This window comes from Mixophyes fleayi, chromosome 1 (assembly GCF_038048845.1).
Source record: "Mixophyes fleayi isolate aMixFle1 chromosome 1, aMixFle1.hap1, whole genome shotgun sequence".
NCBI classification, from domain to species: Eukaryota; Metazoa; Chordata; class Amphibia; order Anura; family Limnodynastidae; genus Mixophyes; species Mixophyes fleayi.
Window position 1 is genome coordinate 302,641,609 of NC_134402.1, and position 13,663 is coordinate 302,655,271.

The 13,663-nt window shown below is 36.4% G+C and overlaps 1 protein-coding gene across 3 annotated transcripts in view; it reads right to left on the reverse strand.

Annotated features, from left to right (window-relative positions):
- Positions 1 to 6,658: 6,658 nt before the first annotated feature.
- Positions 6,659 to 13,663, reverse strand: part of SPIN1 (spindlin 1) — a 66,522-nt gene continuing 59,517 nt past the window's right edge. For all 3 annotated transcript variants that reach the window (XM_075211120.1, XM_075211117.1, XM_075211118.1), the window contains one exon: positions 6,659 to 9,879. In XM_075211120.1, the coding sequence (XP_075067221.1) occupies positions 9,680 to 9,879 (200 nt within the window). In that variant the 3' untranslated portion in view covers positions 6,659 to 9,679. The remainder of the gene's footprint in view (positions 9,880 to 13,663) is intronic.

The following is a 13,663-nucleotide window of genomic DNA, read 5'->3' on the forward strand; positions in this document are numbered from 1 at the left end:
ACACAAGAGAAAGCAATGAAATCCGGACTGATGAAGGGCACGTACAAGCCAATACTTTAATCTATATCTGAACAAACATTTGTCCTTCCAACTAAAGTGCTATGTTGGGTCTTAGAATAATCCACTGTTAGAGTTGCATGCTCAGATGGGTTCAAAATCTCAGGAGTTGGCTGAGGTGAAGCAAAGATTTACAAACAAAGGTTCCATGTAAAGGATTTATTTAAACATTTCCAGGATAGAGTCACACCAGAACTGTGTTTAAAAATATGTACAGAACTCATATAATGGAAGGGGTTATACTTGTAAATGCATGGAACAATTTACACTGTAGAACAGGAAATAAAAAAATTAAGTCATAACTACTTGTTTTATTGGCATACAAAAGACATTTTACACACCACAGTCTGCCCAATTGGGGAGGGGGGGGGGAATGGGACGGAACCACAAGCTTTAAATTAACAGCTCTAGTAATAGAAATGCATTCTAACCAATTTCTTTTGATAAAGCAAACTACATTTCTAGAAATTCAATACAGCATGGTATAGTTTGCCAGTTCAAAATGTTCTCGTCACACAACAAAAGAAAATAAGCCATTTAATATAGTGCTGTACACAGTATGTGTTTGCTAGGTAAGTTATCGAATACACAAACAGAGAAATTATGCCACATTTATATATGCAAAACAAAAAGCTTCTTGCTACATTTTGCTTCAGGTTTACCTCTGCTACTAAGAAAATAGGATCCATAAAGTAAATGAAGAGTGGCTAATTGAGAACCATTCATGAGTTCCAGGAATCCAACATCCCAATATGACTTACTCTTTATAAGCACTGTGGATGTACAAAAGTGTACAACCTCTTCTTCAATATAAATGTGCTCCCACTCCCAAGTGTACAAGCTATAGTCCCCCAATGTTATCTGTAGGGGATAGCTGGCTAACTCCAAATTGCAATAAAGATCCTGTAACTCTGCATGGAAAATAAGAACAAAGAATAGACTTTAGGCAAAAAGGGTGGTTGCCATACAGGGGACAAACCAGTTTGCATTTAAAAAATCAAAACAAAAAAACCCAAAACATAACATGTACATGTCTTCAGTATTTGTGATAACAGATTATAGAGAAAGATCATCCACTAAAGTGCTTTGCTAAAACACAAAGCATACTGTATATAGTGTAGATTGTCATAAAAGACAGATTACATCAGAAATGTAGTTATTGTGAACATTTTGAATATATTAGATCCCCTGGCCCACTTCGATAATCTAAGATAATTTTTGAGCCGTTTTCGACAAAGATCATCTATAAGAGGAACAAATCTTCATTGGCGGTCATAACAGACATTAAAAGAGCAATGTAGCTGGGTCCAGTGTATAGCAAGTAAGACATGCTGGCATTGGTCTTTGTTGCCAATCACACTGACTACATTGTCAAGCTGTCTGCACAATATAAAGTGTCAGCATTTAGCCTTCCGACATTTTCATGTCGTCAGGTTAAGTGCAGATATTAGCTCTGTCGCAATTATGTACCCTACCCCCAAATCATTAGGACTGTAACAAACTATGCTGTGTGCTTAGAATTTTGCCTCCTAATTTCCTAACTTAATGTCTTTGACACTGGGTTTCTGTAAAACCTCAAACAGATCAAATATACATGTAGACTCGACCGCAAGACTCTAAGAAGCACCTGTTACATGGCATGCAATTGCCTTCAGACTATAATTATCCAAGAGTCCAAAACATTTATAAAACAAATCCCCAATACTGGAGTGGAGACTGCAAAGTTCACACTGTTCAAGAAAAATGCACAATTCTGCTATGCATTTGTAAAACTTGTATAAATTAATATAAAGTAACCATATAGTGTAGATATTTGCACACTGCTACATTTAAGCTTCAATAATATTTAATATTACCTACCTTTTCCGCTTCCAAAAGGTTGGAGGTATATGTATCTGGCGCTTTCTTCTAATAATTTTAAGCAAAAACAACACTTATGTCTAAAAACCAGGCACATTGCGATTAGAGTTCCTTTTGGAGTGAGTGAATGTTGCCAGATAGATACAAAACTCAGGAAAACTTTATTATGCAACGTCATCTTTTATAAAGATCCCTTGGTGTCCAGATAATAAATCAAAGGGTACACGTTCTAAAAAAAAAAAAAAAAAAAAAGAAAGAAAAAAAACCCCAGACCACTAAATCTAACAGTTTTCAATGTAATGTAAAAACAAATGCAGAAAATACGTATATTTTTATTTGTCCAGTTGGATAAATTGATAAAATTATTAGTTCCATCACTTTACCTTGTTTCTATGACTGTAGTAGTGAGACTGATTGCATCCATTTAGCATAGTCCCATTGTTTGCATTCCTTCTCCCATAATTCCTTAACCTCCTCCTGGAACACTTTTCAGACTAACAAAGGTGTGAATCCTTTCACAAAGAATAAGCTTGGAGTCATGGCTTAATGTCATCATTGGGGAGAGATACGTTATCACTGTATTATTTTGGGATGTTTCCAGTGACACAAGAGAGTAGGTTCCTTGAAAATATGGGTTTGGCCTGTTGGATACTCTCTCATTCAAACCGTGCACAATATTGCTTGAATTGTAGTGCATTAACATGTGTATTTTATGTTTACTGCATGTTCTTAAAATGTTGACAGTTGAGGTTGTACCCACTGCTACTATTGCATAAACCTCTCTGTGTACAGTAATATCCAAGTGGTTAGCACATCTGCCTCACAGAACTGGGGTCAAATGTTTGATTCCTGACCATGGCCTTATTTGTGTGGAGTTTGTATATTCTTTACATATTTGCATGGTTTTCCTCCCACACTCCAAAAACATACTAGTAGGTTAATTGGCTGCTGATGTGAGCTCTCTGTACAGCACTGCAGAACTAGTGGCGCTATATAAAAAGCTGATGATCATGATGATGAGCCACCTAGCCTTTGCATCTAGATGCAAGCTGCTGCTGATCCAGAGATGCATCCTGCTTAGCAAACAAGCTGGACTTACACACCCCAGGGTACTTGCAAGTGAGCAGAGAACTGCAGGAAGTCCAAGTGCAGCCCCTGGTGAGTGGGTTTAAAAAGACTGATGCAGGGCAGAGGGGTTCTCATCAGGACAGTGCCAACTAGGAGTCACTACTCCAGTCAGATTAGTCCAAGATCATGCAGAAGCATCCGTGCTTTCTTTGTGGACCTGCAAAAAAAAGCTGGAGGACATTACGCTCAGTCCTTACCACAATGCTTGAGGAGATAAGAGCATGGCGACTCATAGAACGATTTAGTTCACAGTGCGGTAAACCCCCTGGTATTGTCCCATATTTTCCATTGTTGTGTGTGCTGTGTTTTTCCTAGATCTAATAAAAGGTTATGTATTTCACCCTAGGCAATTTATTTAACCAAGCCGAGATACTGGGAAGACCAGGTTTCACCTTTGGCAGACCAGTTGGGTTGTAGGGCGAACAAGGATAAACAACCCAGGATACTCATATTTGGTGGCAACAGTGAGATCACCAAGTCCTGGGTACAAACCCTGGTGGCACTGTGCTTGATTCTCATATGCTATTTGTAATAATGGAAGAGTCACAACATTGCAGAAAGCGCTGTAACAGATGCAGAAAGGGGCACAGTAAGGAGCACTGAGGAGGCCTATCAAGGGCTGGGCAAACAAAGGATTCTGTGAAACAACGTAGGTTAATATATGGTATGGCAGACACAAAGGAGATGCTGCTCGGCCACCTAGAGGAATGGGATAACAAACACGAGGCTGAAGGAGAACTATAATGACCCACAGGACAATACACCATATTGGGGCCTCATAGAACACTGGCCAATGGAGGAGAAAAAAAAAAGGCAGTTACTGTGGTTGAAATAAAGAGTTCCGATCATGTTGGAGTAGTTACTGCTGAAATGGGTTCCAGAGATCTGTGAATGGATGAGTGACCACATCCCACAGTACCCAAAAGATGCAGCTAAATTATCAGACGAATATGTCAGAAATCGGCCACTATGGGGTCCATTGATGGGGAGAGTGGACATAGGAGACATCAGGATCGACCTCCCGCCCCCCAATATGACACTGAATGTACCTGTTAGAAGGAATGCACCCAAACATTTCATTGAGAGAAAGATACCCACAGCTGCCTAACCCAAGACACTTATGCGACCAGCTGGGTCATGTGCAGAGGGATGGTGGCGGTAGGAGTACTGAATGAACTTCCTAAGGACATTGTGTTAAGGTTGGACAGGCCAGTTATTTTGTGCCAGCAAATAGCCGCATATCAGACACTATATATGCAAAATACTTTGGAATCCTCACCTGGCACAGTTTATGACAGATGCTTAAAGGAAAGGTAATCAACTTTTGGCCAGATTTTAGAATAAGGCATTTGACAAGTTAGGGATGTCACACCGTGTCATCCACACTGTGTTTAACATTGCTTGGATTGCATCCATTTAGCATAGTCCCATTGTTTGCATTCCTTCTCCCATAATTCCTGTATGCATTTTAGGTCTATTGTATATTCATAAATACTACCATTGTATAAACCTGCCTTTTGTTTGTAAACTCTAATATGCCTCCTGGTGGCTGCATATATACACACAGGAGTCAAGGATTATGCCTGTGTGAACATTGAAGCACTGACTGCTTTCTTTGTGGACCTGTCAAAAGTAGGACAACATTGAGCTCAGTCCCTTCCATGTGGGTAGATGAGTGAAGAATGCACATTGAAATTAACGAGACAAGATGCTGTTACTGAGATTACAGAGTTATAGAAGTGTGTAGATTTCAGTGTGGTGAACCCACTGGTATTCTCAAATATTTGCCATTGTTGTGCGTGCTGTGTATTTATTAGAAGGAAAAAAGGGTGTATTTTATCCACTTTTTGCCTAGTTGATTTAACCAATGTTGGAGGTATCGAAAAAAGGCCAGGGTTGATCTACGAAAGACCAGTAGGTTAGCAGGGCGAACATGGCCAACCATTACCCTGGAATCTGCATAGCCACACTCCCAGAAAGCAGGCAGCAGACACTGCAAAGTTTGCTCATAGGCTGTACACAAGTAGACATAAAATTGTGTTCAGTATATAACATTTTTAAAGCTGTATGTCCATTTAAAGGATAATTGAACCCAAAATCAAAACATTTATACTATAAATTTAATTTAGGGTGGAACTGGGTCAGATAAAACAGGAAAAGGTTATTTATCTGTACTCCTTAGATACGGTGGGTCCAGATCAGGGATTATAAAAGCCTTTTTCAAAATTCTAGCAGGACTGTCAAAGCTCTTTAGGAGGTAGTACAGGGCCTTTCTTGTTTAAAGAAAACCACCACCCAACATTAAAAAGTTAATTTTGGGAGGAAGTAGGTGGCACATTAATGTGCTCCTCTTAAGTATGTTGTGATCTATGGCAAGCATTTAGGCATGTCATGGGCTTAGGGATTGTTCAGACCTCTTGATATGTGCTCTGAATGTTATACAGCAATGCCACACTAACACAGCTTTGACAGCATCTCTACATGTTTTTTCTCCACATCGCAATCTTCTTTATAGTCTAACATGTCAGGAAAGACTAATGCATTATTCCCTGCTCATTGTGCATCGAGATCAGACTTGCGGACCTGCAGTCTTATTGGGATCAGTGAACCTAAAGCCACCAGCATTTTCCAAGTGCATGACACCTGCAGAGCACATATTAATGGAGTGATCTGAACAAGCCTTAAACCTCATTTCCAGCTAAACAAAACAGTACTATTTATAAATTTGCAGAAAGGTACTGCTTAACATAAGATAATAAATCTTATTTAAATTAAAATAAGAATGTCAATTAGATCCATGTTTAAGTACCATAATTTAACATTGAGATTAATTCTCCCTTTGTTCTGAAACTAGATTCCTTCATTAGTTTTCCTATAAGCCATGATTGTCAATAACATTAAGGTTGACTTTTTTTTATACAAAACTGAACATTTTATGTGGACAGATTTCACATTTCGTAAATACAGATGTAAAAATATAAATTTAAAATGCTGAAAACTTTACTGGCCCTTTTAACTATGTGCAAACATTTCATTTAATTTAACGGTTTTCTTATTTTTCTTAGCACCTCTGATGTGCTGGTGCTCTCTTCAAACGTGAATATAAATGGTCTTCAAACACTATCTTCTTGAGAGAATATGGTTGATAACTAAAATGTTTAATGTACGGTTAATTTAGAACTACAACGTTGCATTGTCAATAGTGAGGAAAGAAATTGGGGGAAAAAAAGGAAAATAAATCAATTTTTAATGTTTGGCATATTTCAATGACAAAAAAATATAACTAATTAAATTTTACATTGTATTTCTTTATATAAACTGTGGTCCCTGTAAATGCTGCCACATACATAAAATGGAATCTTACGGTCAGTTTGCTTCAATAAAGCCTGTTATACTACAATCATCCATCAAAACATGTCAAACAAATGTACAAGTCGGAAAGAATAAAAACGCTCATTATATATATATATATATATTATATATATATATATATATATATATATATATATATATATATATATATATATATATATTAAACCATTTAAACATGCAACTTTATTTTGTTTCAGTTAACATACTACCTAAGCATGCAAAAAAAGAATGGTCTGCTCAATTATATTCTTTATATATATTTTATGTAATATTACATGGCAGCCTGACATCACGCATACACAATACAATTGTACAGCAGAAAAATGAAAGGCTAAAAATTGGTTTACAAAGAAACAGCTTGCAGTTCTGAGTCTGGTGAAATTTCTGGACAGTAATGTCAACCCCCTTTTATACGGGTACTGACTTGTACTTTCAAAGAGTAAATGTAAGCACTGCATGCAGATCTGAAACATGAGCCCTAACAAAAACTCAAAAGTAGATGAATGGTATAAAAAAAAAAAAAAAAAAAAGTCTTCAACATACATGCACCTGAAATAACAGGTGAAATTCAAAATGTAACAAAAAGCATAAAAATAAAATGTACAGAAAAAAGAAAAGAAAGAAAAAGAAAAAAAAAAAAATGTGTAACAAGTAACCCCTGACAGTCAAAGATGAAATGTAGCATTCATCACAGCTTCAAAAAGGTTAACAGCAAAAACAAAACCAAGGACACATTGTAGCCAAAATTTGCTTATACATTGTGTGCTTTACTGGATTGCACACACATTTATTAAGTGTTACAAACTATGGTTGGGGCTCACGGAGCCAGGCTCTGCTTTGAGATTTACATGCAGGACTCTTCAGAGTCAATAAAAATCACTTTAGAGATCTGCAGAATAAAAACACTGTTGCAAATCTACATACTTTGTTCAATACACAAGAAACATATATGCTTCAAGACCTTATTCGTGTGCAACACAAAAAAGACAAATAGAGAATCTGTTTGCTGAATACCCTCCTTTTGAACTGCCCAAGGTAACATTGCAAACTTATACAGTAGCAATGGCAATTAAATTAACATTAATTTGGAACAGTAGGAAACAAAAACACTAAATGAAGGATATGTCATAAGGCTACATATGAAATGTGGCATAAATCAGCTAAGGAGAAATTTAAAGCCACAAATTTTAGGTATAAAGTATTAACAGTTTAGCACTCTCGTGCATCAATAGGAGGTTAAGTGCTAAAACAGCGCAGCGGAACAAAAACCAAAATAAATCTCCAAATTAAAAAAAAAACAAAAAAAAAAAAGTACCTGATCCCTCAAAAAAACCTTACATCAATTAAATTTAAGCATACATTCCACTTTCAACATCCAAGGCAAAATAGACTTAAAAACACGTTGTCCTGTACTCCATAGTGACACTATGCATCTGAAGTATATAGTACACCTAATTATCTTTCATGCCATGGCTCAGAGGTTAATGCCATTAAGATTTTTTTTTATGCAGGTATTTAATTTTAAATGAAAGTAAATGTCCTTTACACCACTATTAAAAATGTAACATATTGGCAACATACAACTAAGCTTAATCCAAGTGTCTAAACTGTTATTTATTGTGTTTAATGACTGCCACGATTCACATCCCCCAAACTAGTAGCAAGTGATGGGAGATATTGTGCATAGTATTTTAGACATAATACGCATAACATTTTGTGGAGTGTAAAAAGATCAACTTTGACTAGGCAATGATTATACTTTTTACAGTTTAACACATGTAATAAGAAAAATGTTACATGCCAAAGAATGTCTGTCCTAAACACGATACATCCAACGCAGGAAGGAAATATACAAAAAAAACACACAAATAAAACCCCAAACACACAAACATAGTAGGCTAAAGAAAAAATTGAACAACTGATTCCCAGTCCTACTATTGACATGTGTTAAGTTAGCCTGCATTTCATTTGAACATTCTCTCTGCTTCAACATACAAAATGCTTAACTTTATTGTGCAAGATTTATCTCAAGACATTTTAAAGTTTCCCCAGATACTTTTAAAGATCTTCAGTTGCATGCAACAGAACTGAGCTCTCCAACAGTTTAAACATGTTTTTGCCCAACACAGCGACAAAGAAAAATGTGCTGCTTTTGCTGGAAACAGAACATGTTCCTCTGATGCTGTAGAATTTTGCTTAGTAGTGTGAAAAAATTGCAGTCAAAATTTGAGCTGTCATTCAGTCTTCATATTGATCTCGTATGGTAGAAAATACTTCTCTTCACTCAGCCACTAATTTTATTTGAAAAGTATTTTATCACTGAGGAATTTAAACAGTTATACATTTTTCTTTAGAACTTGAAGTACAAGTTAACCAAATGTAAGTGACACAAAAAGACAAAAACAGAAATTCTAAACATGGGAAGCATGACCACTTCTCACATTACAAGACACATGTAACACTGGAAAAATACTTTCAGCACAGTTAAGTTATAGGGCAATTCTGCGCCATGTTTAAGACATGACTAGGTTCAAACCAGTTAGGAAATGTCATGTCTTTATTTGTATCAATACATTTTTGCTTTTATTCAGATAGCTGCATTGATTTTTACATATATTTGATGTTGAGCTGCAGAACATATTACAGCTAATGGACACCCCATACGTTCAACTGAATTGTGCAAGATGTTTTGCAAAGGTTGGCATGACCCTTAGAAGGCACAAGTCAATACTTTACATTGCAACATTTTACTGGGCCTTACTGCTAAAGAAAAGAAAAGAAAAAAAAAAAAAAGTATTGAAAACTACTGTTCACCTCTACTGCTTTCAACAAGGACGCTGGAAGCTAAAATAATGGACAACTACTTTATGGAAGCCAGATATACCAAACATTACTTTGCAGAGTAAGGAATGAGTGCTTAAGAAATACAACATGTTATCATGATATTTCAGAATCTGCATGGCTGGTCTCTTGCACTCTTTTGCTCTAATACACCACCTGCTTTAAGATTTCTTTTCAAAAAGATCATGTCCCTTTAACCCCAAACAGGTCAATCTTGGAAAGTGGTTTGCTCCTTTGTAAGAGAAAGAGAATGATGTCCTCAAACGAAATGTTTTCTCAATTTCTTTTTGTCCTCTAGGAAGGGATTGTGGATTCGCAGGAATATCTGAGCTTTTCTGCAATCAGAAAGCAGCGACTTTCTACAAATTTTTACATTTATTAGATTCTCAAGTTTGGCAAAAAAAAGAGTCCAGAACTCCACTTAAGATGTCTTCACCAAATCGTAGACATAAATATGGAAATCGTCATCAAACTTAATGAAGTACACAGAAGGTTTGGCTTCAACTTGATGAATAACCATGCCAGTCCTTTTTGAGCCATCTTCTTTGGCATATTCCACTTGCTTCCCCACCAGGCTATCAACAACTTCCCCTGGTTCTCTTTCAGCTGGAGGGGAATCATCTATCAGAAGCATAAAAAGAGGCAGGAAAAAAAAACAAAAAACAAAATTAACAAAAAAACACAACACATATTAGAACAAAAGCAATGTTTTTTTCCCCTCAATAGTAGAGTTTATACAAATGTAGATCTCCAACTACATATATGCAGCTCCCTCCCAAAGCAAACTGTGTATTTCACAGGTGAATTCACAATGCATTTTTGTCTTTTATACACGGCATTATTTTTTCAAGACTTACAGCAAAAAGGCTCATGCAGATATCTAGGACTTCATATAATACAGTAGAAACAGTATTTAAACCATAAATGTTGAAAGAATGACAGTAAATACATAACCAAGAATATGTTTTAGTGAAAAATTACCAATTTAAATATTGTATCTCTTATCTATACTAAACATGTAACTGGAATACTTGTTTTCTTATGTTCACTGCCACAAATCATTGAAATCTTACTGTATATAGAAATGTATGACTGGATCTAATCAAGAAGACAAATCAGGTCAAATTGATCATAACTTTCTAGAAATGTAGACCTATTATACTTTATTTAGCACAATAGAATATTGTACGTACAGTGAATCAATAGTTCATCCCGTCTCCCATCATCTGTATTTTATATCTCTCTCTGTAATTATATATCTCCAATGTGTTGTCCTGATGACAAGCACTTGCTATAACAGCATATTCATTTAGCTTTTCTGTGCGCGATTACGCGTTGCAGCACGAATCCCGATACTGCAACATTGCGGATTTCTGTGCCCTCCCCAAAAAGTTGCGAAGGGAAATCCGCAATGTTGCTATACTGTATTGTCACTGTATGTGCGCAGCCGAGCGTAATTGCAGACCGGAAAGCTAATTAAATATGCGCCAACAAGTGTATTTGTCTATAGTGAGAATAATGAAACAAAAACAAAAATATCACAACGATGCAGCAGATGACATCCACCACAGATATCAAAAACCATATAGTAAGGCCGACTACTGTGGGTTATTTAAAATAATGATAATAAACAAAACAAAAAAAGGCAATGCTTAAGTAGAGTAAGCGAGTATTTTCAGGACAGCGCATAGACTATAAAGGGAACATCAAAACGTTTTTTTAAATACCCACACTTTCCAAGATATGCCTACCGGAAGTGGCTACTGATTGATCAAAAAATTCAGCTGGCACCTAGGAAACCTATGTTTTTCTTTTATAGGCGGTACAAATGCACTAAGCTGGATCTCAATTGTCTGTGTTTGTAATCTGTAATCAGTCTTGTTCTGTACAGAAGCACTACAGAAACTATGGCCACAAAGGTACTATTTTATCTTTTCTGATTATATATGTTTGTCTCCTAATCTGAGTTTACTGAAAAGGTATTTATAGTTATCTATGCAAGTGTGAAATTGCAAATGTATTTTTTTTCAATTGTTTATATAGATGTATATGTATAGATTTGGTACCAATTACAATTTACATTGGCTGTTTTTTTTTTTGTTTTTATCAGAGAGACTGTTTAACCTTGCTAACCATAGTATGAACATTTGCATGTATGTGTGTATGATTGGGCTTCCTTCACAGGGCCTGTGTCCGGTAAAGATTCTGATTTCAAGTATCATTTCTGGTTAACGCTTGAAGGAGGAATAGACAGTTCCAAGTCACATAAAAGTACTGTAAAAACACAGAAAAAGTACACAATAAGGCCTTAGATAGCAGTGTATGTAACATGTTTGTGTGAGAATACCAGGTATATCTGACGAGATAGTGTGGTTCCCTAAGGGTCGAAGTCCAGGGTCATAGCCTATAAAGGGGCAATGCATTCTAATAGTGGTTGTTGCCCTATTACCATCGTGGAGATATTGAGCAAGTCGGACTACAAAAGAAAAGATTAAGCTGCACCATGGGACAGAATGTAGCCAAACAGGAGGAACCTAAATGGTTGGATATCTCCCCTGGGAGTCCAGCAGCCATTATGTTTCATAAATATGGAAATAAATCTGGTCAACATGTGCATAAATGGTTAACAATGTGTCCTGAATTTACAGCAAAGGAAAATTTTGATTTAAATGGTTTAGGGGAAATAGGAAAATGTGTTTCTAAAATTACAGAAGTACATTCACTCTGATATTACCAAAATTCCTAATTGTTTAAAATCTGTGGCAGCCACTGTTTTGTTAGTAGAAAAATGTGCCGATATAGTTTTGGAAAACCCACTTACAGTACAGGTCCCACATGCAGTAGTTGCACTTTTAAATTGCCAGATTACTAGACATGTTACAAATGCCAGACTAACAAAATGGGAATTGATTCATCTTAAGGCTCCAAATATTACACTTGCCAGATGCAAGGTTTTAAACCCTTCAACCTTGTTGCCTACTACTTCGGATATTGAATCTTGTACGGTGCAGAGAGAGGGGGAGGTATATTTGGACAGAGATGATAATGATTTGTCATCAAGTGAATCAAAAGGAGGAGAATACACATTTGGAGTGAAAATCAGAATTTTACCCAGTTTAATTTTTTTTGTTCATGAGCCATATGATTTAGTTATGCACATTCCGCAAACTACTGCATTACGACCAGATTTAAAAGAAGTACCATTGCAGAATCCGGATTTGGTTTTCTATGTAGATGGGAGTTGCCATAGGAAGAATGATTCAGGAGCATTACAGTCAGGATTTGAAATAGTAGATAATAGGACTGTATATTCTGAAAGTTTACCATCTCCATATTCTGCCCAGATTGCCAGTTGACAAGCTTTAATTGTTTTAATTCAGCAGAGGACAAAACAGTAAATATTTACACAGATAGTAAACATGGGTTTGGAGTCGTCCATGATTATGCCAAAACATGACAACATAATTGTCACAGCTAATGGTACACCTGTTGCTCATCATAAAATTGTGAATGAATTATTGCATGCTATTCAGTTACCAAAACAGGTAGCGGTTATTAAATGCCAAGCGCATATGACAGGACATGATGATGTAACATAAGGAAATCATAGAGCTGACTTAGCTGCTAAGAAGGCAGCACCCAACAGACAATGCAGAGATTGTTGAAAGTACTGAAATACTAAATATTGTAATTCCTGATTGTGACTGGATCAATTTACAAATAACTTATGGTATCAATTTATTGAAGGCAAATAGCGCACGGTGCATATTTACATAACTGCATAGGCACTTATTTATTTTTTTTGTAATATAGGAAATCGTCATCTCTGAGACCAGGGTAGAAAAGTTGGTCTTTCCCGTTTTCACCTTCCTAAAGGATATGCCTTATTTCTGATGCATCTATCTGATACAATAGGCCTTTGTGGATAGAGGTCTTGTGTGTATTGGGCTGTATCTAGTATGGAAGTGTCATTGTTTAGGATTTGTAAGGTTGCTAGTGGAAACCTCCAATTAGGCATGTGCAAGGAAGTCTGATAGCAGAAAGTGCTAATGAAGTTTTGTGATCAAGTGTCATGCCTGCTCTGGCCAAAGGCCCAGCAGGGGGTCGTTACTGTGTGGCCTTTTGCCAGAGTGAATTTCATAGATAAGTGTAGATTTTGTTAGCCTTGAAATGCATGTAAATTCATGGTTGTGTCTATAGAGTATATCCCGTTTCTAAAAATAGACTATTGCTGAACTGTATAAAAGATGAGCTCTGTGAGCATGTAAGAGTTCTTCTGATTTTTCATCTGACCTGATCACACTGGCATCTTCCACCAGGGTGTGTGAGCAAATAAACCATCTTGCTTCAAAGACCTGCTTGGAACCATCTTCAATATCGTTGTATTCCTGTGATCTACAGATTA